The sequence below is a fragment of the Mus caroli genome, chromosome 5 (assembly GCF_900094665.2).
Source record: "Mus caroli chromosome 5, CAROLI_EIJ_v1.1, whole genome shotgun sequence".
NCBI lineage: Eukaryota > Metazoa > Chordata > Mammalia > Rodentia > Muridae > Mus > Mus caroli.
The window spans coordinates 115884843-115911413 of NC_034574.1; the positions used below are offsets into that span (position 1 = coordinate 115884843).

At 45.0% G+C, this 26571-nt stretch overlaps 2 protein-coding genes across 12 annotated transcripts in view; one reads left to right on the forward strand and one right to left on the reverse strand.

Moving 5' to 3' along the window:
* Rnf34 (ring finger protein 34) overlaps positions 1 to 5433 on the forward strand; it is a 21326-nt gene extending 15893 nt beyond the window's left edge. The window contains exons 3-6 of the mRNA XM_021162770.2: positions 681 to 1088; positions 3115 to 3213; positions 3427 to 3628; positions 4525 to 5433. Of these exons, the coding sequence (XP_021018429.1) occupies positions 681 to 1088; positions 3115 to 3213; positions 3427 to 3628; positions 4525 to 4715 (900 nt within the window). The 3' untranslated portion in view covers positions 4716 to 5433. The remainder of the gene's footprint in view (positions 1 to 680; positions 1089 to 3114; positions 3214 to 3426; positions 3629 to 4524) is intronic.
* A 1832-nt stretch (positions 5434 to 7265) lies between these two features.
* Kdm2b (lysine demethylase 2B) overlaps positions 7266 to 26571 on the reverse strand; it is a 118427-nt gene continuing 99121 nt past the window's right edge. For 7 of the 11 annotated variants that reach the window (XM_029477474.1, XM_029477475.1, XM_029477472.1 and 4 more), the window contains 11 exons: positions 25359 to 25583; positions 20185 to 20328; positions 19267 to 19353; positions 18831 to 19100; positions 18504 to 18617; positions 17887 to 17925; positions 17026 to 17705; positions 16338 to 16501; positions 16093 to 16254; positions 15235 to 15453; positions 7273 to 8506 (listed from right to left, as the gene is read on the reverse strand). In XM_029477474.1, coding sequence (XP_029333334.1) covers positions 8325 to 8506; positions 15235 to 15453; positions 16093 to 16254; positions 16338 to 16501; positions 17026 to 17705; positions 17887 to 17925; positions 18504 to 18617; positions 18831 to 19100; positions 19267 to 19353; positions 20185 to 20328; positions 25359 to 25583 — 2286 coding nt within the window. In that variant the 3' untranslated portion in view covers positions 7273 to 8324. Of the gene's footprint in view, positions 8507 to 15234; positions 15454 to 16092; positions 16255 to 16337; positions 16502 to 17025; positions 17706 to 17886; positions 17926 to 18503; positions 18618 to 18830; positions 19101 to 19266; positions 19354 to 20184; positions 20329 to 25358; positions 25584 to 26571 lie in introns of all 11 variants that reach the window. The other 4 variants (XM_021162211.2, XM_021162215.1, XM_021162212.2 and 1 more) reach the window with 2 other exon arrangements.

Here is a 26571-nt window from a genome sequence, read left to right on the forward strand (position 1 = left end):
TTGTGAGCCACCATGTGGTTGCTGGGATTTGAACTCCGGACCTTTGGAAGAGCAGTCGGGTGCTCTTACCCACTGAGCCATCTCACCAGCCCACGCTAAAACTTTAATAGGGCATCTTGTAGTTTGATCAGTATAGTCTCTTGAAGTGGTAGCTTATGGGAGCCATGCACTGCACAAAACTGGACATAGCTGAGTGTTCTCTCAAAGATTCTCTTCTGAGATGGCTTAGAGTGTAATCAGGGCTATGCTGGCTACAGATTTCTGCACTAGTGGGGTCTTCTCTGTCCTTGGGTTAAGCTGAAGAGGTCAGTTTCCTTTTTGTATTAAGCTTTTTTTCCTCTTCATTGCTGAGGAAATTATCCACATAGGAAAAGACCAGGAGGAGTGAGTGTGGTTGTGCTCTGTTCCATGTGGTTCAAGTCAGCACTGTTCTGCTAATTACATGTTTGGGCCAAGGGGTGGAAACATTTTAATTCATTAACACAAGAGCATGTATTTTTCTTAAAAGTGCTGTATTTGAAGATGTGAGACTCCAAGCTGCCCTAGCAGGGACCGGTTCTGTGAAAATAGGCTGCTGCTTGGGTGCTTCATATAAAGCAAGGGTTCGGTTTTAGTAAAAGGCAACAGAAGAGGGTGTGTGCATAATGGTTTGAGTGTTGTGTCGCCTGCTCTGTCCTCAGCATGTCTGCTGTGACTGCAAGAAGGATTTCTGCTCCCTCTGCTCAATCTCCCAAGAAAACCTCCGCAGATGTTCTACTTGTCACCTACTACAAGAGACGGCCTTCCAGCGCCCTCAGTTGATGCGACTAAAAGTGAAGGACCTGCGGCAGTATCTCCTCCTCAGAAACATACCAACCGACACTTGTCGTGAGAAGGAAGACTTGGTGGATCTAGTACTGTGCCACCGTGGACTAGGCTCAGGGGATGACCTGGACTCAAGTAGCCTGAACTCCTCAAGGTCCCAGACTTCTAGTTTTTTTACACAGTCCCTCTTTTCAAATTATACTCCTCCCTCTGCTACTGTGTCCTCCTTCCAGGGAGAGCTCATGGACAGAGATGGCGCCTTCAGATCAGAAGTCCTGGCACAGGTAGGATGGTGTGATTGTTGACTCCAAGAGCCATTCTTGGCCATCTGTGGCCAGGATCTTTTAATGCCAGGTGACTGAACCTCAGGTGATATGCAGAGTAGAGGTTCCATCCCTAGCTGCTGGCATCTGCACACCTGATGCTTAGGTGCTCGTGCCTGGAAGCCAGGCTGAAGTAGCTCATGAGTTTCTTGTCCTTATTAAATAACTTATAATTAATTGTCGAAGTAATAACCAAAAGTTTCAGTGACCATAAAAATAATCAGTAGTTAACTTAGTGACCATATTTACCTTGTTGAAGGGAAATTGTTCTGATTTGGTTTTATTTTGAGACAAGGTCTGTAGCTCAGGTTAGCCTTAAGGTCCCTCTATAGCCGAGGCTGTGTGTGCATGTGGACCCACCCTTACTTGCTTAGTTTGTCCTCCATCTTCTCTTTTGAGACTGGGTCTCACTGACCTGGCTACAAAGCTGGTCTGCAAGTCCCCTGAGGTCAGGGTGTCCCATCACTGCCACTCATGCTGGCCTTCTAAGCATGGACTTTTCATCTTCCTTTGGTGTGAGTGCTGCAAGTCCAAACTCATATCCTTATGCTTGTACAGCAAGATTGTTCGCCTAACAGGGATCAACAGTGTGCATCATGCCGGGTGCCTTTGATCCCAGCACTTGGGAGGCAGAGGCAGGCAGATTTCTGAGTTCGAGGCCAGCCTGGTCTACAGAGTGAGTTCCAGGAACTCTACACAGAGAAACCCTGTCTCAAAAAAAAAAAAAAAAAAAAAACAAAACCAAAAACAAACAAAAAAAGAGTGTGCATCATGATGGCCTGGTGTTAAGTAGTGCCAGGGACTGAACCAAGACTTTGTATACTAAGCCAACACTCACAACAAAGGAACCATGTCTCCAGTTACAAAATGTATCTAATTCAAATAACAACAAAAAATTTAGTATATTAGAATACTATCCTAATAAGGAGATAAGAGAGCATCAGAGATGAAATTTTTTTCCCTTTGAGGAAAGTTGTTATTAAAAGTAGATATGGGCTCACTACTGGGAGCACTGGCTACTCTTCAGAGGACCTGTGCTCAGTTTCCAGCAACCATATGGCAGATCACAACCGTCTGTTCCTCCAGGTCCAGGGGATACATCACCCTCACACAGACATACATGCAGGAAAAACACCAATGCAAATTAAAAAAAAAACTAGTAAGTAAATAAATAAATGAATACACATCTTTTTAAAAAGTAGAGGTGTGCAGGGTGTAGAGGCATGACTGGGCAGGGCAGCACACACTTAGACCCCAGCACTCAAGGGACAGAGGCTCAACTGCTATTCAAGACCAAGACCAGAGTTTTATGATTTTTCTCAAATGTGAATTTGCATAATCGTATAAACAGATACACTGACTTACACTTTTGGGTATATAACACCATTTGGGGGAGATGTGGGTGGCACAGTGCTGCTGTGTGGCACCTGGGGGCTGAAAAGTGATAGTGGAAGCAACCTTGACATTGTGTCCTGTGGTCAAAAGATGTCATTAAGAATGGCTGTGTACACCTACAATCCCAACATTGAGAATGTGGAGACAGGAAAGAGATGAATGAGTTCATACTAGCCCAGGCTAGATCTGGTCTCAAAAGAGAAAGTACGTAAAAGATATGGAAGGAATTTGTTTTCCTAAAGAAAATTGTTTATTAGGGATTTTTTTTGAAATACTGATTTCGTGTATGTGAGTACTTGTCCTGGTAGGCATGTCAAATTCATGTGTGCCCTAGCACACACCTGTGGAGTTCAGAAGGGGGCACTGTGTGTGTCCTCCTAGATTGGAGTTAAAGATGGTTGTGATCTGCCACGTAGGTGCTGGGAACTGAACCTAGGTCGTTTGCCATAGCAGTAAGTTACCCTAACTGCTGAGCCATCTCTCCAGCCCTAGTTATTATTTTATTTATTTTTTTAAGGCATGGTCTCACTATGTGGTTGGTAATTAGAAAAACTTGATCACTAATATAATTGGATCTGTCATGTATATATAGGTACAAAGTGAAATAGCTTCAGCAAACACAGATGATGATGACGACGATGATGATGATGACGACGAAGATGATGACGATGAACAAGAGGAGGAGGAAGAGGTGAAAGTGCTTTCCCTGATAAATGCTTATGGCAGGAAGGGAAGATGTGAGCCTTGCTCTAGGCCAGCAAAGGGAGGTTCCTCTAGGGCAGATGTAGTAAAACGCACTTAAGGCAGCTCAGAAGTCTGGGGAGGGTATCTAGGACCACAGGGACCAAAGTAGGCCAGGTAGTTTGGGCTTGTGGGACCAAGGTAACAGATACTCTGATTTCAGAACCCAGGGCTCTCTAAAAAGAAAGCAAGAGCTTCCCTGTCTGACCTCTCAAGCCTTGAAGAGGTAGAAGGGATGAGTGTGCGCCAGCTGAAGGAAATCCTGGCTCGGAATTTTGTCAACTATTCTGGCTGTTGTGAAAAATGGGAGCTGGTAGAGAAAGTCAACCGGCTGTACAAAGAGAATGAAGAAAACCAAAAGTCATGTAAGTTTTATTTTTCCTGATATCCTTAGCTGGCATGGCAGTGCATGCCTGTGATCCCAATACTAAGGCAGCTAAGCCAAAGGTTCTCAGGTCCCTGTCAGACCTTGTCTCAAAAAATCATTAAAAATGAAAATGTTTGGGCTGGGGAGATGACTCTGCAGTTAAAACTCAGTGGCTGCTCTTGTAGAGCACGAGGTTAATTCTCAGTACCCACATGGTGGTGGCCTACGCTGTCACTCACAGTGCTGCTTCTGGTTTCCACGGGCACCAGGAATTTCAGAGGTGCACATATAACACATAAAGTTAAATGAATAGATTGAAATAAATGAATAGGGCTGGTGAGATGGCTCAGTAGGTAAGAGCACCCGACTGCTCTTCCGAAGGTCCAGAGTTCAAATCCCAGCAACCACATGGTGGCTCACAACCACCCTTAATGAGATCTGATGCCCTCTTCTGGAGCGTCTGAAGACAGCTACAGTGTACTTACATATAATAAATAAATACATAAAAAAAAAAAAAAAGAAATAAATGAATAGATTTTTTTTAGAAAAGCATTATACCTCTTTAGTGACTGAGTCAGTTATGGAAGCCTATTTATAGAGCTGTTAAATTTTTCATTACTTGACATGGGCTTTGAGGCAACTATTGTCGGGTGAACTAGACAATCAATTGCTGAGTATAGATTCCTTGCTTATAACAATACTGATTTTTTTATTTCCATTAATCCCTCTAGCAGGTCAGTACCTTGGTTATCTTGATTTATTAAAACTTCATTTTATGTATGTTGCCCAGAGGACAGATCCCTGTAATAATCTAGAGGCTTCTGTGAGATGCAGGCAGCAAGGCCAGCAGCTGTGTCCAGGACTCTTAGCTCAGCTTGCTTTCTTTCCTTTCAGATGGTGAGCGGATGCAACTTCAGGATGAGGAAGATGACAGCCTGTGCCGAATCTGCATGGATGCGGTCATTGACTGTGTCCTGCTGGAGTGCGGGCACATGGTCACCTGCACCAAGTGTGGCAAGCGCATGAGTGAGTGTCCCATCTGCAGGCAGTATGTGGTTCGAGCTGTGCATGTTTTTAAGTCATGAAATCGAGGGCCCTGCAGTAGGACACTCACATGACATTACCCCAAACATTTCAGTGCACCAGAGGGACTGGAAACTTCTTGTTCTAAGGCAAAAGCTATTTTCAGAAATTATTTTCATTACTAACTGGGGACAGAAAGTTCACCCTAAGTTGCAGAAACCTGGCCAGTGCCATGGCCCATCTCCCTGTGGACACACGGCTTTCCCAGGTTCTGCTAGGTTTTGTATCCCCTGAGCACTAGCTGAAGCCAAACTGTTCAGTGTGGGTGTGGAAGCCACTCACTCGCCTGTCTTCTCTTACTTTACCTTTATCCTGTGTTTGTTCTCTTTGAAGTGAACTCACTGTCATGACTGGGTAGTGTGGACTATCCTGAGCCGTAACTGCTCTGAATGTTCACTTGATTAGCCATGTATATTTTAAATGCTAATATTTAATGAATGTAAGTTTCAACATTGTTGCTATTTCTGCATTTAAACTTAATTGGGAGACAACTGACATTCTATAGTCAACTGCCAGGGCCTTAGACTGAGTATGTCCATTTTTGTTCGGGTACAGCTTTTAAAAGCAAGGGCTGCATCTAGCTTCTTATCTTAGAAGTATATGTGTGCTAAATTCTTTATTAACATGTAATCAATTTACAATGTTTTGTATAGTGAAGGTGTATTTTTAGTTCTACCTGCTAGTAATTTCAACTTTAGGAATAAAATTAAATTAAAAGGCTGTTGTAGTTTAATATTGTTTGCCTACATTTCAAAATTATTTGCATGTAACATGAACAGGTACCTCTCTTCAGGGGAGATGTAAACACCGTGGAAGACCATCTCTGCTGCTTCACAGACGTGCTTTATCTAAAAATCTTAGCTAACAATATAATAATATAATTATTAGCTATTTATATATTGGAGTAAGGGTATATAGCTGATGGCTAGAGATTATACTGTTTTTAGTAGCCCCATGTACAGTCCAATGCTAACCCTGAGGTTTGTTTTTTTTTTTTTTTGGTTTTATGAGACAGGGTTTCTCTGTGTAGCCCTGGCTGTCCTGGAACTCACTCTGTAGACCAGGCTGGCTGGTCAGAGATCTGCCTGCCTCTGCCTCCTGAGTGCTGGGATTAAAGGTGTGACCCACCATGCCCAGCACCCTGAGGTTTTCTTGAGCCCTTTCAGTGCATACAGCAAATGAGAACTTGAGATCAATAGGTTATGCAGAAGGGTCAGCCAATTCACCTTACTTTACATTGTATGAGGTATTGGAAGTCATCTGGATATGATATGAAATATGCATTATTATGTATAAGTTATCTGCAAATGCTACAGCATACATGTGACTAATGCAGGGCAGGGGCTTTTGAAGCCAGTCCATCACCTAAATACCAGGGATGATTGCTTTTTTTAAGCAGAGGATAAACATTTCTGCAAGCTGCATATTTTAACTGGCATACCCTAACAGGCAATACATTAAATGGGAGCCGGGCAGTGGTGGCACAAGCCTGTAATCCCAGCACTTGGGAGGCAGAGGGAGGTGGATTTCTGAGTTCGAGGCCAGCCTGGTCTACAGAGTGAGTCCAGGTCAGCCAGGGATACACAGAGAAACCTTGTCTCAAAAAACAAAAGAAAGAAAAAACACCAACCCCCCAAAAAAACCCAAAACAAAATACATCAAATGGGTAAGGTTCTGAAGGTTCACAGAAGGAAAGAATATAATTTGAGCACATTGTATCTTCCTCTGCAGACATCAGGTTTCCATACTGGTGCCTCACTTGTGTTTGAAGCTCTAGATTTGCCATAGCAGGTTTATTCATTCACAAGGTTTGGGTTTTCCACTACCAGCCATGGTAAAGCTCCACCTTGGAGCACCTGTTTGTAACATGTGGTTTAAAGCTATAGAGAGGGCTGTGGGGATGGCTATGTAGGTAAAGGCACTTGCCATGATTCTCATGACTAGAATTCAAGCCTCATAGTGGAAAGAGAACCAGCTTCCATATGTAGTCCTTGGACTTCCACACGTAAGCCAAGGTCTATACACATCACATAAATAAGTGCAATAAAAAAATCTATAAAGATTATAAATTTGTTTTGGGATATAATCTTTCTTGGTGGCTCATTACTCCTTGAGAGATGTTACTGTGGCCTGTACTAGTCTGGAGCTACATTATATCTGTGCTCTGTTGCTCACCTATGCTTCACCAGTGTGAACCAGGTTCTTACTGGCTTGTGTGGAAAAAACCTGCCCTAAAGGCAGTTCTTAAGGGAGAAGATTCTGAATATGAGGATGCGGCTGTGTTGTTTGGAGGTTCAGAGAAGTAAAACTATCACAGAAATGGTGTGCAACAAACCTCCAGACCAATTTTACACTTAAACAAGTATCACAGCAGTATCAGAGTCAGAGCCATCGCTCCTGACAGCCACAGGTGGCCCTCATTGTTTTTTCCCCATTACCTCTATTGGTGAGAAACCTTTCTGTAGGAGGAAAAAAAAATGCACGTGTCTTGGGGCTGCTACATTTTTCAGATTTAACCCTCATAAAACAGAAACCCTCAAACACAGTGTAGATTTTTTTTTTGTACAATTGTTTATATAAATCCAACAAAGGTCAAACTGCATCAGGGAAAGGTTAGGAAACACCACCAAACAACAAGGGATGCAGAACTTACCAACTAAAGTGAGAACTGAACACTTGAGAGGAGGAGGACAAAGGAAAGGGTGTGGGCACATTTATTCTACCTGATTCTTGGTATAAATTAGACCTATGTAAGTAGAATACAGAGCTCATGCTTGGAGCAAACCCTCCTGAGTGAAAAGGCTCAAGTCTGTATTGTAAAAGTCTGAGGGAGAGGTGAGGTCTATTGAAACTTGGCAAAGTGTTTTACCTGGACTATACTTTACACATATCCACAACATGCTTGTGTAGCTTCTTGACATACACGGTAGGCTCTCAGCATCCAGTTAAACATGCTTTTTAAGTGGAAGGTCATAGCCCCCTGTCACACCTGGGCACATCTGTAGATGGGCTTTTTATGTTGACATAGTACAGGTTAACTCTCCTACCTGAAGGACAGTTGGCAATGTAAATAATAAAAACACTGGTATGCATTCAAATCTCCCATAAATAATTTTTAAACAATTTATACAAAAATAGTTCTGCATAATGTAAGATGTAACAAAACCAACTAAACAAAATGTATCAAGACGGCTGCAGATGGTGTGTGTGGTCCACTCCATGTTGACTCCAGAAGCCTTAGCATTGCAAGGAACAAGGTGCCCCAAACAAAAACTACTGATAAAAACACCAAGTTTAGGCTTCTAAGAGGATTTCTCCAAAGCTCATCTTCCTTTCCAATTGGAATGTCTTCTAAAGGCCGCCTTAGCAATGGTCCGGAAAGCAGTGCAGTTACGATGCAGAAAGCAAAGGAAAACATCTGGCTCACTCATCCCCAAATGGGTGGTTGAATGGCTTCCCCCTTGGCAAGACTTGCAAAACAGAACTGTGTCCTGTAGTCTCTTGTTTCAAATTCCAAAGGGAAATATAGGCCCACTTGATTTTGCAGTCTTTCACCCTCCCTGGTTGTATTCCCCCCCCCAACCCTCCATATTTACATACTTGTCCTGGAACTAACTTAGTTTTTGCAGGAGTTTCTCTTCCACTTGCCCAAATTGGACACTCACAGACATTTCAGCTATGAATTGCTCACAGCCTTCCTTGGTGACTTGCTTGCAGTACCTCAGGTCAATATGACAGATATTTCCACAGCGTTTGAAGAAGGACAGGCACAGGTCAGTTACCTTATTACAGTCTGCAGGAAGAAGAAACCATGTGAGGGACAGAAGACAGAGTCTAAGGTCCTATAAACCCAAGGGTCCAGTTACAGAGATAGAAAACAGGTCTTATTGTATAGCCCAGCTCTTGATGTCTCCCAAATGGGGATAATTTCACCTACCAAATTTCAAAAAGTTAAATAATATATTCTTAAAAGAACTGTGTTGAGTAAGTTTTGCCAGAAGTGTTAGGACGTAAGGTTCTGTTTGGAACACTGTCCATTTTCAACCCCAGCCCGCTACATCTTCTGAACCCCTCTATCAGGGAGAAACTACTTGTACTATAGGGCTGCCTCTTCCTGTCTAGTCACACACTAAAATCTCTATCTTACAAAAGGGTCACAATGTTTTGAGGGTTACCTAAGATTACCTCTTTTATCTGACTACTCTGTTCAGATAAATAGCCCAGTGGGTGTGGCTAGATCAGAGTCCAGAGACTGAAGGAAGGCTTTATCCAAAAGAACAATTCACCATATCCCATAGATATTGGGTATTTTTTCAACATTCTTTACTTTTCTTAAACCCTACCTCTTTAGAATTGAATCTAGTCAACTGGCTAGTAAGTTTCCAGTTGAAACGAAGCAAGATAAATGACTTCTGGATGGATCAAATAAATGAGAAAATGATTATTATCCTGTAAGGGGTTAATTGAACCCTCTTCTCTGTATTACCACTTTTGAATAAAAGTCAGGGCCAGCAGGTAACATGCAGTTAACAGAGAGACATTAATGAGGACACTGATCACCTGTGAATTGTCAGTCCTACAACCAGGCCATCATGCATACACAAAGCCCTGAACACAGATAGGTGCTCACCATTCTTGGATGCATACATAATGTGGACTACTTGAGGATAACCCAACCTCTCACAGTAGGAATGCAAACACTTATAGGAGGCAGTCACAAGACAATGAGTCTGAGCTATTGACAGACAAGGGTGGGGGGTAGTTAGACTGAAGGGGACAGAATGATGAGAATGCTAGCAAAGATGCTTCCAAAACACGAATCTTTCAAGTATATTGCAGAAGTTTTTGAGAAAGGGTTGGGGCTGGAGAGATGGCTCAGTGGTTAAGAGCACTGACTGCTCTTCCAGAGGTCCTGAGTTCAATTCCCAGCAACTACATGATGGCTTCACAACCATCTGTAATGAGATCTAATGTCCTTTCTGGTGTGTCTGAAGTCATTGTACTCAAAGATATAACATAAATAAATTAAAAAAGAAAGAAAGAAACAAACAAAGAAGGAGTCTTTATGTAGACCAGGCTGGACTCATGGCCTCAAAATCATAAGGTATCTCTACCCCGCCATGTGCTGGGATTAAAGACGGGAACTACAATACCTGGCTGTTAATCTGCGTTATAAATCTTATTGCAAAAATTAAAAATGCAAGTGATGATGTCCACACAATTACTTAAACCTTGGTATTTGATTCACTTTATAGAGGGTAGATTTTGCTGGTACAAAAACATTTTCCATATTTTTGCTTAAAAAAAAAAAAAAAGAACTCAGTATGTCAGGTAAAGCCCCATTTGAACAGTTTTTTTTTTTTTTAAATGGTATTTATCTTGATTACTTTCAATCAAAGCTGGCTGGCTCAAGACTGTCATGTGGGTCATCCATCAGCAGGTAGTATCTGCCTGTGGAAGGTGTGAGGAACCAGGCTATAAAGAAGTTTAAAGCACAAGAGACCCTATACAGAGGGGTCCTTCCCTTTCAGTTTCCCAGACAGAGGGTCTTTAAGCTCCAGGAGCAAGCTAGTTCATTGTTGTTTAAATTAAGAGATAGGGAACACTGCTGAAAGTGATTCACCTGCCCCAAAGTCAACTTGGAAAAGGAGCCATCTGGAAATACTGGTCACACTGGTGTGAAAAGGTAAGTGCCAAGATAAGCATGAATACTTAATGGCCTCATGTCAAATCGGTGTGCCATCTGGACAGCAAGGTCCTGTGGGTGAGAGGTGCTGAGGAAGACCCAGGAGCTGCAAGGCTCCTCTGGCTACATGCAAGAGACTGTTTCAGGGGATTATTTTCTTTTTTATCCCAGGGTAGGTGATGGAAGTGAGGCTTGAGAGGGGTGAAAGGAGTTCTCTGGAGAGGGAGCTGAATGGAAACAGCCGCTAGAAGGAGAAGGTTCAATTAGAAGGGCGTACATGTATCCTAAAAAGGTTGTAGGGTTGCAGGGAAACAAAGTCTGTAGCTAGCATGTCCATGACTGTGAGCTCGCCCAGAGACAATCACAAGTGTTTTTTTCCATAGCAAGGAGACAAAGTGCAATTATTATCAAGGAAATTTTCTTATCAAAAGAAAAATGTTTAACTTATTCAAACTTCTGGCCTTAACATGGAGTACACAGTAAACAAAACAATAAAATAAAAAATAAAAAAGTTGGATGGAGTACAAGCTAAATACCACCATAAAGTTCACTAACCCTGGATGGGAAGCATCTTCTAAGTAAACAAGTCCTGTTTGTGTTTGTGGTCTTAGGATAGACTCCAGCTAGGTAGGGCCTTGTCATGTAATAAGCAAGGGCTTTATCACTGAACTCCATTCCTGCTCCTGTATAAAGGATTACTGACAACAGGACAGGGGCAGCTCACCATGGGATGGGCCTCATATGTCACACTGAAAAATGAAAAAAATTGAGTGCTTTCCCCTACCTCTAATACTGGCAAATTTTCTATCCTATTTATACTTAAAATTCACCTTTGCATCTTGGGGAAACACCTGAGAGGCTAATTAGAGTAAGGGGCTCTTGGAAAGAGGGAGAGAGGTTCTATTTAGAAGCATCTTTTTTTTTTTTTTAGTTTTCTCATCTCTAGTCTCACCTAGAGTAAAAGAATACTGTTTTCGTTTTTACTTCTTTTATTTTACCTGTGATAATTTGATAATCCTATCACTATAGGATCTGCATTCTTATGAAACATCTTAGGAGATCGCTAACTGTTACACAAGACTGAAACAACAAGTTATGTTCCCTGCACTATCTGCTGCTGTTGTATGTTTAAAAATGTTCACAATATAAAAATGAGAATTGCAGAGATGGCTCAGTGGACCTGGATTAGCAGTTCTAGGTCTGACACCTTTTCCGATTTCTGCTGGCACTGATCACCACATTATGCACATACCGTAAATTAAAAAAAAAAAAACAAAAAACAAAAAATCCAAAATGTGAGATTGGAAGAGAAACCCTACCAATGATAAGACAGTTTTTAAACAACAAAAAAATAATTTAAAAAAAAATGGTGCAATTTTTAATTAAAAGTGAAGTATTAGCCGGGCATGATGGTGCCACGCCTTTAATCCCAGCACTTGGGAGGCAGAGGCAGGCGGATTTCTGAGTTTGAGGCCAGCCTGGTCTACAGAGTGAGTTCCAGGACAGCCAGGGCTACAGAGAAACCCTGTCTCGAAAAACCAAAAAGTGAAGTATTTAGAAAGTACACTTCAAAACACAAAACCTTTTACTTAAAACATTTTGGCAAGCTTAGAAAAATAGCTCCATTTCTAAATGAGAACAATGAAAAAATTGCAAGCTCATGCACAATGGAACCCCAGATAAGTAAATTCAAGGGAACAAGACTTGTCCACTGACAGTGGTAAATAACAAAACAATCAAAGAACAAAAAACCTACTAAAATAAGACATAAATGGGAAAACATTCTAAGTTCATTCTAAGTTGGATTAGAAGATTAAACTATTAAGACATTACTACTGTCAAAAATGAGCAAAGTGGTTTAGCAAAAATAGAAAAAGCCCATCCTGAAATTTAGTAAACAGACCCCAAGTATTCTGAAGTCAGAAGATTCATTTTTTTTTTCATTGAAAACTGTATTACAAAGCTAAAGCAGTCAAAACTGGTGTTAAGAGCAGCAAAATTTATACGGAATAAAGGAATAGAATCAAGGTAAAAATACAGAATAACAACCACCACTGCTACTATCGGTGCTATTGTTGTTGTTATTGGAAACAGGATCTCTCTAACAGAGCCCTGGCTGTTTCAAGGCTCTCTAGGTAGACCAGGTAGCCTCAAACTCACAGAAATCCTCCTCCCTTTCCATCCTGAATGTTAAAATTAAAGGTGTGACGCACCACATCTGGCTAGTAAAGTTAGTTTAAATAATCTTAAAATATATTTGTGGTGCATATGAAAAAAATCAGAGGATAATTCTGGAAAGTCAACTACTCCTATCCTGTGGAATGTAAGGATCAAACTTGGTCACGAGGCTTGGCAGTATACGCCATTTCAAAATTCAAATGAATTTTTTTTCCTTTTTTTTTGGGGGGGTGTGTTTGTTTGTTTGTTTTTTGAGACAGGGTTTCTCTCTGGAACTCACTCTGTAGACCAGGCTGGCCTCAGAAATCTTCCTACCTCTGCTTCAAATGATTTTTGACAAGGGCATTGAAGAAATAAGACAGCCTTTTCCACAAATGATGCTGGGGTAACTGATGTTATCACCCACCACATAGCATACACAAATATGGGAGGAAAACCCTCCGTGAGATCATATTCTCTCTCTCTCTCTCTCTCTCTCTCTCTCTCTCTCTCTCTCTCTCACACACACACACACACACACACACACACACAACTGGAGTTAAAGGCTCAGCAGTTAAGAGCCTGTACTGCTCTAGACCCAACTCCCTTCCCTCCCTCCCTCCTCACACACACACAATTAGAGACAAAGACAACTGCTACAAAACTGGGAGAAAAGATAAGTAATAGATAAAGCACTAAACTGATATTATTTCTGATTCTGGGAGTTATAGAAGCCAGGGGAGAAGCAATGTGGCTTACAAACAAACTATGGGTTTATATTCAACTATCAACTAAATGTGAATACACAACACAGTTGTGCTCCACACAAGAGATCACCCAGGAAGGAGAATAATGGAGTCAAGGAAGAAGGGTAATCAAATAAGAACTGGGCTGGTGGTGAGACTCCTGGATATCAGGGGTGCGGTGATGGCAGCCAATTCAGATGAGATCTTAGAGACAGTTGAAAAGGAATAGAAAGGAAAGGTCAGGGATGGAGACACTGTCCTGCAGAAACAACTGACTGTGGACCAGTGCGTTTGTAAGGGGATGTGCTCAGTTTTGTTCAGAAGCTAGACAAAACTGAAAAGGCAATTATTACCTAGCAAAACTCAAGAGTCTCGCAGGAAAGGAAGTGCACTCGATACATTCTTTGGCTTAATTAGTGACCAAAGTGGACAAGACCATAAGGTCAATATTACTAACTTTAAAAAACTGGGAAAACGGAGAGGAAAGAGAGGAATTAGTAACAGGAGAATGCAGGTAACAAATCCTTACCTTGTACACACATATCTGAAAGGAAACGGTAGAAATACACAGATGGAAGGTGGACCCCAATAAAGGGGTCTAGTGGTTGCCAGAATTGGTAAGGATTAGGAAAGGCCAGATAGATCTGACCTGCCTGAGCACCTGATCTGTATATCTAGGATGGAATAAACAACTGGGTGCCAGATCCTCTAGCCACACGAATGTGGCCATCATGGAGCACTTTATCATTAATGCAGTTGTATTAACGGGAGGTAAGTACAAAACACGGAGAGAGTATAGAGATATCCCTTAACGACATGATGTAGCAGAGGACTGAAATTTAGATACTACTGTCTCCCATCTTCTGAGAACTTGGAGCTAGGAAATGACTGGCTTTTTTTTTTTTTTTTTTAAAAAGGATGTAGGTAGGATATGTGTCCTGAGATGAAAAGATGATCTCAGTATGCTGTGATGGAGAAATAATATATAGATGATTTATACACACACTCCCACATATTTCCATAACAACTAGAACATGGAAGAAGATTTACTATAATTAAGAGCTTAGAACCAGATGCTGGCAGCTTTGTCACTCTTCAAGTCTCAGCTGGGTCCCTGAGCAGACATTACGCTGCACATCATGTACACTGTGATGACATTTCCCTTCAGCATAGCTCTTGGCCTCACTTAGTGGTAAATCCCTGCTACCAAATCTTTACAATGAGGCGGAATAGCTTCTAAGGACCAGAATGATCCAGCACTGTCTAAACTTCCACCCCACCGTGGGTACGGTGATGAAGACAGGTTAACAATGAAAATGACGTCCTAACAGCGGGACAGAATGCAGTTGTATCAAATGCAATTTTAGTGAAGTGAGGATGTCCCTTAATTTCTTGAGAAAGCACAATTTTCTCCCTTGTATTTACTTGTGATTTTCCCCCACATAAATAACAGTTCCAATCCAGACTAACTTGAGAAGTGTGGCCTTGCTACTGTCTACCTTGCTATATGTGCAACTAAGCTCCAAATTCTCAGAACAAACTCCAGCCAAAGAACAATGGAAAGGAGGAGGATTCTGCCAAGTGTGACAGACATAAGGAGTAGAACTATCTACAGTAATTCCATTTCTAACAATGGGTTCCTTGATAGAGGATCATTAGGGGCACACACAAGACATGGCAACACAGGCAGAAATATGGTCAACTCTGTATTCAATGGACCCTGCCTCCCAGTCATCCATGGCTGTTGCCCACACACCGGCTGCAGGCATGATCTTGTCTCTTACCACCCGGGATATGTCCTAGGCGACAGTTTGGATCAGGAACCACTGTTATATGCCTTCATTAATGTTAGCACGGGTTCCTTTCTAGAGTTGGTGGTCTCATTTGCTTGTATTTTTAACTGCTGTAACTAGACAGTGGGGCCCACCTCACCTGATAGGTTGACCTCTGTCAGCGAGTCTCGGGTGGTGGTGCCGACTGCAGTGAGCAGGTTGATGGACTGGTCATTGATGTGGTTACAGTAACTGAGTTGGAGCTTCGAGAGCAGGGGCATATGGCGAATAATGAGCCGCAGGGAGACATCTGTGATGTCCAGGCCAGCAAGGCGCAGCTCTACAATGTTCCGGAGCTTGCTCCGATTGTCCATCTGACCTGTTGGGACAGATGGGAGAGCGGCAACCCATCAACCTGAGCAGGGAAGTAACTAACGCCAGCTGTTGATCTGTTACTCTAAACCCCATAGGCCTCAAGCGTGCCCTACGCCAAAGCTAGAATCTCATCCTTAGAAGCTTCCACATCAGAATTTGTGTTTCTGGATTCTCCAGAGAAATCAGAATTCATAAACATGGTTGGAAGATCTGTGTTAAGTTGTTTAGACTATACTTCATTCTAGCAGTACCAAGTCCAAGCTATTCTCTGCCTTTACCATGAAGAAAATTCAGAAAATAGGAGAGCCTAAATTTCATCTAAAAATAATAATAGTTCAGCTGGCTCAGAAATGGCTCACTGTCCTTGTCTCTTGTGACCCTCACCTTATACCTGTACCCATCTGAGCTTTGGCTGGGGGACTGGGAGGCGCCCAGGCAGCTGCCCCTCACACCCAAAGCAAGCTAAGAACATTCTGCCCCTCATCTTCTAGCAAAGGGCTGAGGCCAGAGAAAGCTGATAGCCAAACAAACAAACAAACAAACAAAAAAACAAAAACAAAAACAAAAAAAAACACAGGGTATCTTGGTCACCTCAGGTCCAAGAGACAGATCCTTAGGGTACAGCCCCAGCCTGGCAACTCACCTGGCCTGTTGTCTGTGGGTGGAGACAGGAGATCCCTCATCTGGGCATCCTTTAGTCCTTCTACCCACTGGACATCCAGGGTCCGGAGCAATGGACAACTGGAGCTACAGAGGGCCGAGACAGCAATCCATGAGCAGCCCGACAGCACCAAGTCTCGGAGCCCTAGGAGATGAGAAGCAGAAAGGAGTCAGGTGACGATCCAGGCCATCATTACTGCGTAATTGGGATCCTTTCCCAAAGCTTACCAGGCAACCGGTTGATGAGCCAACTCAGCTGCTTCTTGGAGATGTTGGTCCAGCTGAGGTCAAGGGAGACAGGCTGTCGCCGGATGATACCGCTCAGCATCAGGGGTGTGATGGACTTGCAGCGGTTCAGGTCGATGCGGGTCCACAACCGCTTATCGCAGCACCTGGCCAAACAGGAAATGTCATCAGAGCCGTCTCACCTGGGGAAGCCCTGCTTGGCTCTGCTAACTCTTCCTGCTTGCCATCTTCAAGGAGGAAGTTCCTTTAAAATTCAGCCTTCTGTAACTTACTTAGCATCTACCCTGCCCACATTTGGGCACCTCTGTTGACAGCCAGCTACATGCTTAGATAGATGACAGCAAGAACTCTCCATAAAATGCCTCCTGGGCTTTACTACGCCTTCTGTAGGAGATGCCTCTTAACAAGCCCTGTGGAGGTACTGGATCCTCCTGATAATTAATGACGGAAGGTCAGAAACTCAGCTCAAACTAGAACGCTGGAAAGTGTCCGGCTGTAATTAGTCAATACGGGCACACTCAGTCAACTTCAGCTAAGTCTAGAGAAGGAATTGTACATGGTCCTTCATTTTCCATATTAGAAAAGCAAACAGGCGCCTCCATGAGCAATTCAAGCTTCCATGGACTACTCTGGCCTGGGACCCAAGGCCTCCCACACAGCTGTCCCTTACCAGCGGTTCCAGGTCCTGCAGACCCGCATGCAAACACACAGGTCTCGGTGGCTGAGGTAGCTGAAGACTGCCATCCACACCTCCCTATGCATGACATGGGCTGCTCCATCATCCAGGGGCAGCGAGTCAGGTGGGGGGCTGATAGGCGGTGGCCGGATCACGTGACGCTCCATCTGGATGCACTTGGGTGGGGATGCAGAGGGCGGGGGCCGGGACATAACGCGAGGTGGGCTACGCAGGCCAGGTCCCAGCGAATGCCGCAGCTCCCGAGGTGTGCCGTTGAGCCCTTTGCTGAAGCGGTGGGGGCGCTCGCAGTGGCTTAAGGGCCTCTTGGGCTCCTCGTTCTCGCTCTCAGGCTCTGACTTGATGGGCTGCTGGCTCTCGTGGGCCAGGGTGCTCTCCGTCTTTTGGATCTCGTGGTTGAGCTCCTTGCTTAGCTCTTTGCTCAGCTCCTTGTTAACAAGTCGCCGCTTCCGGCGCATCTTCACCTTTTTCTTCTCTTCTGGGCCTTCAGCTCCCTCAGTGCTGGGCCCAGCAGTGGGCGAGCTGGAACGTGACTGATCACTCTCCCGGGTCTTAGGAGGTGCCTCAGGCAGATCGTCCTCTGGTTCCTGCTTAAAGCGCCGAAGCGGCTTGTTGGCCAGTGACAGACGATCCTCAGCGTTCTTCCAGGACCGCCGCTGCAGGAGAGAGGGAAGGATGATGATGGGTGGCCTGGGATTAACCCACTCGGTTTGGGGCAGTACCCATCCCAGACTTCCCAGCCTTATCATGGGATACAGTTGGGCCACTGGGTGTGTTGCCTACAGCTCTGATGGCTTAGAGTAGGCTGCAGGTGCACAAGGGAAGGGAAGATGGTACCTTTTTCCTGAAAAGCTTATCTTCTTTGCCAGGCTTTAGCTGTCATAGGAAGAAAGGATACAGAGCTTGCTCCTGGACTGGAGAAAAATGGTCCCCTTACACCCTCACCACACTGTAAGCCCAGTCTCTTCAGTAAGGGCTAGAAGGACATCTTCCTATAAAGCCATGTCTTTTACATCTAGCAGACATCCTGATGCTTTTCCAGAGAATAACAGAAATAATGGAAGATGGTCAATCGTTCCCACCCAGCTGACCTCCCACCTGAAATAGACCAGAGCTGGCAGTTGCCCATGACAGTTGCCCACTAACAGAAGTGTCATGGCTGAAGGAACCCACAGCTGGAGACCAGGCAGGAGAAAACCCTAGCCAAGCCTAAGCCAGGAACTTCTCCAGGCGCCACCTTGTGGCTACTAATGGCAAGGCCCATAGCAAAGCTGGGCTACCAGGATCTTTCTTCCCAGCTGCAGCTTCCCCAACCAATAGAGGCTTTTCCACCTCAGAGCTTCTCAGGCCACTGCTGGAGACAGGAGCAATGGCCAAGGGTACTGGGGAGTGGAGCCGAGGACAGCCTGGACTCGAAGTCCCCAGGGCCTCAGGAGGGCGGGGCGTGGGAGCACCTGCTGCTGGAAGTAAGTGAGACTGGATCTCCACCAAGGGCTGAGACTGCTGCCTAGAGGGGGCCTCGGCGAGAGGTGAGAGGAGGAACCGGGGGACGTTTGAAGCGACGAGGCCTAAAGGGGGTGGGAAGAGGAGTGACTTCGCTGGCTTTTCTCTTTCTTTTGGGCCAGGCTCTCAGGATTTGGGTGACCTGCTCAGGGCAGCTCTTAAGAGGCCAGGATCCCAAGTTATTCCCATTAACTTTCCCTGGTCCCCACCCCACACCCCATACCTAAGACCAGCCACACCACCCTTCTGCTTGCTACCCAGGCTTTCCCAGTTCGTACTCGCTTGCGTCCACTCAGCTCTTGGGGCTTCTCATATTTCCGCTTCCTCCTCAGGTGCACATCATCAGACTTTCGGCGGAGGATGCCATCTGCAGGCACCTTTTTGGGGTGCTCGTCTGACCTCCGACGTGGAGCCTCTTCACACTCACTTCTCCGCTTGACAGGCTCTTGCCCTTCCTTGTTGTCACGGTTCATCTTCTGCTCCTTGAGCAAGGAGCCAGGCAGGTTGGAGGCATACTTAAAGCCAGGGCCACGCTTTTGCTTGTAGGCCAAAAAGAGAGAAACAATCCAACTGTATATCTTTGAACTTGCTCTTCTTTTCCCAGCCTGCTGCACCCCACCTGACTGACAACTGGGGACAGGCTGCTCCTGGCAAGGCCCAGCCCATCCCTTTCTGCCAACCCGACCCAACCGGGGACTTGGAGTCCGCACTCACTTTCCCGGTCTTGCCGGCATGGTTACACTTCGGACACTCCCAGCAGTTGGGAAGCTCATCGTTGACCACACCCTCTGATTCCTTAATCTGCAAGGACAGGGCAGGACTCAGCAGACAAGGAAGAAAGGGTGCTCAGAGGGTCCACAAGGTCACTTCAAAGCCCGGTGTACCTCAGCATTCACAGCCCTCCCCAAAGCCGTGTCCATCTTGTGCCTAGCCACAAGGAAGGACCCACCACGTGCTTGTGCTTATTGACCTCAGTTGAACGCAGGAGAAATAATGAAGCAATAATTACCAGGAGAGGTTGGCGTCCAAAGCTACGGATGGCACAGCACCCCTGTCAGGTGGGTGTGACGAGGGAACCTTTGTTCCCTCACCCCTTGCAGCCCACAGATATGAATGCTGGGACAGAGACATGTGCCAGCCAGCACAGACTGTGTTCTTCCTTTCTAAGGTGCAATCAGCTGCCAGAGCCAGGCAGGCACAGAGGTCACCCACAAGGCATTCCTGCTCTAGCATATCACAGGAACCGGTTCTTGGCGCAGATGCACAGGAGACGAACCACCTATTGCTCAGGACCCGCCCTCCTTGGCCCAAGCTCTTTTCTCCCAGAAGCCAGGTGTCAAGATACCTGTTTTCCATCTGCTGAGATGCTTGGAACCTGCTATAGTTCTGAGGTGCTGCGTGTTCAGAGCTTCCTCAGTCAGGACACTACCTCAAACTCTTCCTGCCCTGGACTCGTCACCTGACACAGAATGCTCTAGAACTGAGGGTTCTCTAGGAATCAGGCGTACCACCCATGTATCTTCACCACTCGCTCAACAATCTGTGAGGAGGGAACCTAGCCGCCACATCAGAACCATCAGACCCTGAAGCGTGGGGTGGGGGCAGGGTACCCAGAGCCTCTAGGGATGCTACCTTAAGGCATCCAGGGTGGATGATCTCGTTGCAGATGGAGCATTCCATGAGCATGAGGTTAAACTTGCCTTCTTCCTCTTCCACTGTGTCTTCCTTCCCTGCCTCGCCACACACAAGGCACACGGCAGTGTGGGGCAGCACTGGCTGAGGACCCAAAAAACAGGCATGTCGTCAGGGAGTGAAGACGGTCGGAAACCTGCCCAGGCGATTTTATTCACCTGTTTATATACTATCAGTGTTAGGTACTCTGCAAGATCTAGGAACACAGCAATGAACAAAACAGATAAAAATCTCTGAGCTTATCTTTTAGAGGAATGAGGCAGACAAAGTGAAGAACATATTCTGTTTATATAACAAATCTAAAAGTGTCCATTGAGGACTAAAGCTCTTCTTACCATTATCAGAGCACACTCCACAGCCTCAGTTCCCAAGACCTCAAGCGGACTCAGGCCACACCCACCTCCAGAAGGAGCAAGACGGGATTTGCATTCTGCCAGAACAGTACCAAAGCAATGTAGTGTGTGTGTGTGTGTGTGTGTGTGTGTGTGTGTGTGTGTAAGTGTTGGGACATCACTGAGGTGCCAGGCCCTATCATCCGGGCAACCAGTCAGTCACTCAGGACCACATGCATACCAAAGAAAAGATCACCAGTTCTACTTCAGGTCTTTGATTATTAACTTCACAAAAACCTCAACCCTTGAGCACACATCCTTCCCACACAGGAAATATGCACACAATATTTCCCCATTTCCAGGGACTGTTATCAAAGGAAAAATACAGGGGACTGTTTTGTGCTCAATTGACCACCAGGTTCTCTACAGAAATTACTTATTTCTCCCTCTCCCTCTCTCTCTATATATATATATTTATTAGAGACAAGGTTTCACAATGTAGCCCAGAGTATCTAGAAACTTATGACCTGCCTGCTTCAGTCTTTTTACAGAAACTGGTGTGAGCTAACATGTCTAGCTTAGAATATAACATTTTTTGTTCTTTATTTGTTTTTTGAGTCAGGGTTTCTCTGTGTAGCCCTGGCTGTCCTCGAACTCAGAAATCTGCCTGCCTCTGCCTCCCAAGTGCTGGGATTAAAGGCGTGCACCATCATGCCCAGCAGAATATAACTTTTTATTTGAAAAAGTAGAAAAACAAAAACCCAGCAGTTGCTGTTGTATTTTCTTGAAGTCTTAAGACCTGATCGTGTCATTTTAAACAAAACAAAAACAAATAAAACAAACAAGCAAAAAACAACAATTTGCCAATTGGTACACATGACAAGACAAAATTCAAGACTAAGAGCTAATGAAACTTTCCTTCACCTTGTACTCTTTCCATGGCAGGAACAGGCTTTCTTATCAGAATGCTAATAATGCTATCGAATGTGATTTGTGTGCATATGCTTAGAGCACGCTGCAGTTTCCAGTGTACCCCATAAGCACACTGCAGTCTAAGGTGACACCAGTGTGTAATGTTACAAACATAACTGCAGGAGCAAGGCCAAGACTAACAACGTTTAATGCCACATTATGAAAAGCTGATAGCTACAATTTCAGAATATCTTGCAAGTAACTTTAAGCTGCCGCCTAGGGCAGTGGTGACTCACACTTTAATCCCAGCACCCAGCAGGCAAGAGGCAAGTGGATCTCTGAATTCAAGGCTAGCCTGATCTAGTTCCAGGACTAGGACTAGAAACACACACACTCACACACTCACACACACACACACACACACACACACAATGACAACAACAAAAACCTCCAACTAACCAAAACACAGTAAGTACATAAAATAAAAATACCACCTGTGGGATTCTGATGACTCCAAAGTACCCAGGCTTACCTACAGAAGCTCTTAGCCTGTTCCCCCTCTTGCTCAACAATCTGGGAGGCTGGATTTTTCCTCAGCCTCCACCGAAATCAACTTGTCTAACTGGTGGTATATAGAAGCAGATAGGAAAACACAAGTCCTAATGAGCCAGACACAGGAGACTTACAGAAACATGAGATAAGGCCATTCTTCCCCCTTACTAGTTACTTTTGTTTTTGAAAACATAGACTTGGCTCTCATAAAAGCATTTGTGAACATATTTATTTTCAAATTAAACCTAAACCATTTTTTAATTTCTCAACTGTAATCTCAAATATAGCATTAGATAAATAAGACTTTTCTTAAGACCACATTATTTGAAAATTGCTATAAATGATACGCAGTAAGGCCTGGGGGCCAAGTTACATCTTCGACCTTCCTCCAATTAGTGCCTACCACACAGGGGAAGTACCACCAGTTTTAACCAAAGTGCTTCACAAGAACCGCATAATCTGGGATACATCCATACCACAGGCAAGTTTAAGAGTCTCTGTGAGGCTGGATATGGTAACAGGCACCTTGGATCCCAGCACTCAGATGCAGGTGGGTCTCAGTGAGTTCAGGCCAGCCGATGCTCTACAGGGAGACTAAAACAGGGAGTCTCAAAAACAACCCACTCTTAAGGAACCTGTCTGTGGAAACTGCTGGTTTGGAACATAGTAGCTCCTAGACCTTGCCACACTGGAAGTGACCCATGACTATCTGCACAGGTAGACAGGTAGAGGAACCCTGTGTGGTATGCTGTGTTATCTCTGCAGGCGCCAACCTAAGCGGCTCCCTTCACAGCCTTGCTAGCAAGAGACTGTGTCTCCTTGCTTTCCCTATTGACACATGGCATCCTGAATTGGCTAAACGTCCCCCCTCCTCCCAAAAGTATTGCAATCTGTAGCCCAGGATGATTTGGCAATTGCTGCATTCAGAACAGGCAGGCCTTACGCCCTTTTGTCAATCCTCCTGCCTCAGCCTCTAACCTTTACCCATATGTGACCCATGTGCCCTGCTCCCTTTTCCAGTACTTATGGAGTCTCCCTCCTTTAGGTTCCCTGTCTCCATGAGGCTTCATAGGCAAACACAGACATCCATCCCCCTTGCTGCCCTACCTCATCTCCATGGCAGGATTTCTCTGAGCAGCCTCACCTCTCTAGCCTCAGACCTTCCTCTTGCTTCCATGGGCTGTTCCCACCAAGCCTGGTCCACTCCATTCATACCAAACTGCACTCCCTGTCACAGATGTCCTGACCCACCCCTTCCTTGCTGGCCCTCAGGGTCCTTTCCTGCCTTTCCTTGTCCTGCACACATCTTTTCCTTGGATTTCCTTGTCTTTGCTTTCCCAAACACCAAGGTGGCAGCCACTTCCTCAGTCCACACCCTTCTGTATCGTGTACAAGAATCACTTTCTTCAGGTTGTCTGAATGTATACCTCATGTCTGATAGTTCACAACTTCAGAGAAAAAAAGACTTTTTAAAATTTTATAAAGCTAGGTCTCTTTATGCAGTCCTGGCTAGCCTGAAACTCAAGAGATCTGACCGCTTCCTGGGCGCTGAGATTAATTAAAGGCACAGTTCAGTTCCCAGCACCCATGTACTTGGTACCTCACAACTGTCTGTAACTTCAGTCAGGCACCTGATACCCTTTTCTGACACACACACGCACGCAGGCAATGCATGCACATGGTATATATACAAACAGTCATAAACATAAAACAAAGTAAACAAATCTAAACAAAAAAACCTGCATTTGATTTTGAGGAATAATATACAGAATATATAAAGAGTTTCTACAACTTAATCCAAACAAAAGACCAAACCTAATTTACAGATGGGCAAAGGACTTGAAAGAAAGATAAACAAATGGCTAACAAGTACATGAACTAGTATCAATCATTATTAGGGCAATACAAATAAAAAAACCTGCTCCGATACTACCTACCCAATACATATTAGGGCGGTATGCTGAAAAGAAAGAACAGACACCTCAAGGAAATGATGTGGCCCGGGATGTGGAGAAATGGAATCTCAGTGATTCCCACGCAGGGGGAAATGGTATAACCAGTACGCAAGTTCCTCAAGAACTAAAACTAGAATTATTATGACCCAACAGTTCTATTGCTGGCCACAGAGGCCAGATCTCAAAAAGGCATTATTCAGGTATTCATGCTCACTGCAGCACTCACAAACGCCGAGAGGAGAAACAATTCAAACTTCCACATACACCTAATATCACCCAAGATTAACAAATTATCCAGGTGGGAGGCTGCAGTAAGGAGACTTGCTTGTGTTTGATGCCAGCAGGGCTACAAAGCAACACCATGGCACAATAAACAAACAAACATACAAAAATTTAAAACAATTCTACCAGGCGTAACAATTGTTATCTTTGAGCATGTTATGCTAAGTGAAATAAACAACTCATAAAAGGACAAACATGGTCCAATTTCTCATCAACATACTCTCTGCAGTGGTTAAACTCTCAGAAACTGAGAGCGAACGCTACAGTGGTTTCTAGGAACTGGCAAAATGAGTTCTGATTGGTTTAGAAGATGAAAATGCTCTCGAGATCAGCCACAGATTGTGCACAGAATTAACACAGAATTAAGCATGTGCTATATGCTTAAAAATAGCTAAGTCGGCAAATTTTATGGCATGTATTTTTTTTTTAACAAGTAACAAGAAGGTGGTGTGAATACAGAGGAGAAGATGCCCAAGTATGGGCGTTGGGGGGCAGCAGCGCTCATGGCAAAGGAGCTCCCACCCAGTACCATTCTGGACTCATGGCCCAGTTCACCAGGGTGGAGGAATCTGGTTACTCTAGCTAAGCCAGCTTTTCAAGGGGGCAGGAAGAAGACCACTGGGCCCTCAGGGAGCAGTGCCTCAGGGAGGGCACAAAAATTGACCTCCAGGACTGTGTCAGATTGCCAAAGAAGCATAGAGAGTCTGGAGCAGCTGGCCAAGTTCTCCATGGGCCCAGCTCTTCCATGCCATATATCACCTCTCTTTGTCTAGGGCAAAACTTAACTGTCCACCCAACCTTCTGACTATGAAGACAAGAAGGGCCCAGGACTCTGAACCACAAATGTTAGTAACAGGGTCACAGTCAAGACAGGCTGCCCTGACCCCTTTAATAGGGGGACTTCAAGGAAGGTAAGAGTTATAGACCACCAGATAACACACAGGAGTCTGACAGCATGGCCAGGCTGCCCAAGTGTAACCAAGGCACCTGAACCTCCCTCATCCCACAGAGCACCCCTAGGGAAGGGCAGACGAGCAGGGAGGCACTGCATGAGCCCTGCCTGTGCCTTCTGTGCACTCACCGCAATGCACTGCCGCATGATGCAGCTCTGCTTCATGCGCCCAGGACCTCCAAACTTCTTCATGTCCTTGCAAAAGTGGCACTCTCCACACTCCGTCCGCAGGCAGGCCTCGCACTTGCGGCATCGCGTCCGGCGCCTGCGAGCTCCTGCTGTTGTTCGGTTGGCAGCCAACTTCACCGCTGAGGCCGGGCCCAACTTGCCCTTAGGCCGACCCACCACCCGGTTCTGGTCAAGAACAGATGGAACAAGTGAGGTGAGAGGATTCAGGGGCAGTCAAACACCTAGGAGAGGCTGTCAGGTTGAGCTGTACACAAGCAAGAGATGCTGACATTGGCAACAGTGGTACCTCAGAGAGCAACTCATATCAAGATGGGATTCAGGACAACTTAGGTAAAAGGAGGGCAAGTCAGGTAAGCTCAAATTACATGACAGGTAGCCTTCTTAAAGGAGGGCACGTGGATACAGGCCGATGTGGGAGCACATGTGAAGACAGCCTGCATCCTTCTAGAAGCCAGGAAATACCAAGGACTATAGGCCACTATCAGAAGCCAGAAGCAAGGAAGAATCCTCAACTTGAACCTTTGGAGCAAGAGTGATTTGGGGACTTCTAAAATTGTAATTAAAGCCTGTAGATTTAAGCCTTCTACTACACAGCTTTAGGTAACTTTACTGTAGGAAGCAACCTGGCTGCACTGGCAGCCGCCCTGGCTACAGTTTGGGTCCTGATGGCTGTTCCCACCTCCTCCTGCCACAGTTAATTTACACTTCCTGGGAAAAGGAGCAGCAGGGCACAGCCTGCCTCTAATACCTGTACCAAACACAAGCTCTCTCCTCTGAACTTGACTGAGAAACACATTGCACAGGACCAGTTCACATACTTTTTGGGGATGCTTAGGGGTCTAGCACTCATAAGAGTGTGTATCAAACAGATTCTAAGCAAGGCACAGAAGAGCTGACATCACAGGCATCTCACATAACACTGCATGGTCATGAGATGCCTTGCCACCCAGGTAACTCCAGGAGAATTGGGCAGTGCCTGACTTCAGAGACACACCACCTCCAAAGTGGGCTTCAAGTGTATCATTTCTTGTGACTTGAGAGAAAACAGAGACCAGATAAAAATAATGCAGCAATCAAGAAGCAGTGGAGCAAGAAGCTGTAGTTCTTGCTTCTAGTCCCCAGGCCCAGAGCCTCTGCCAAACTCAAGACACAT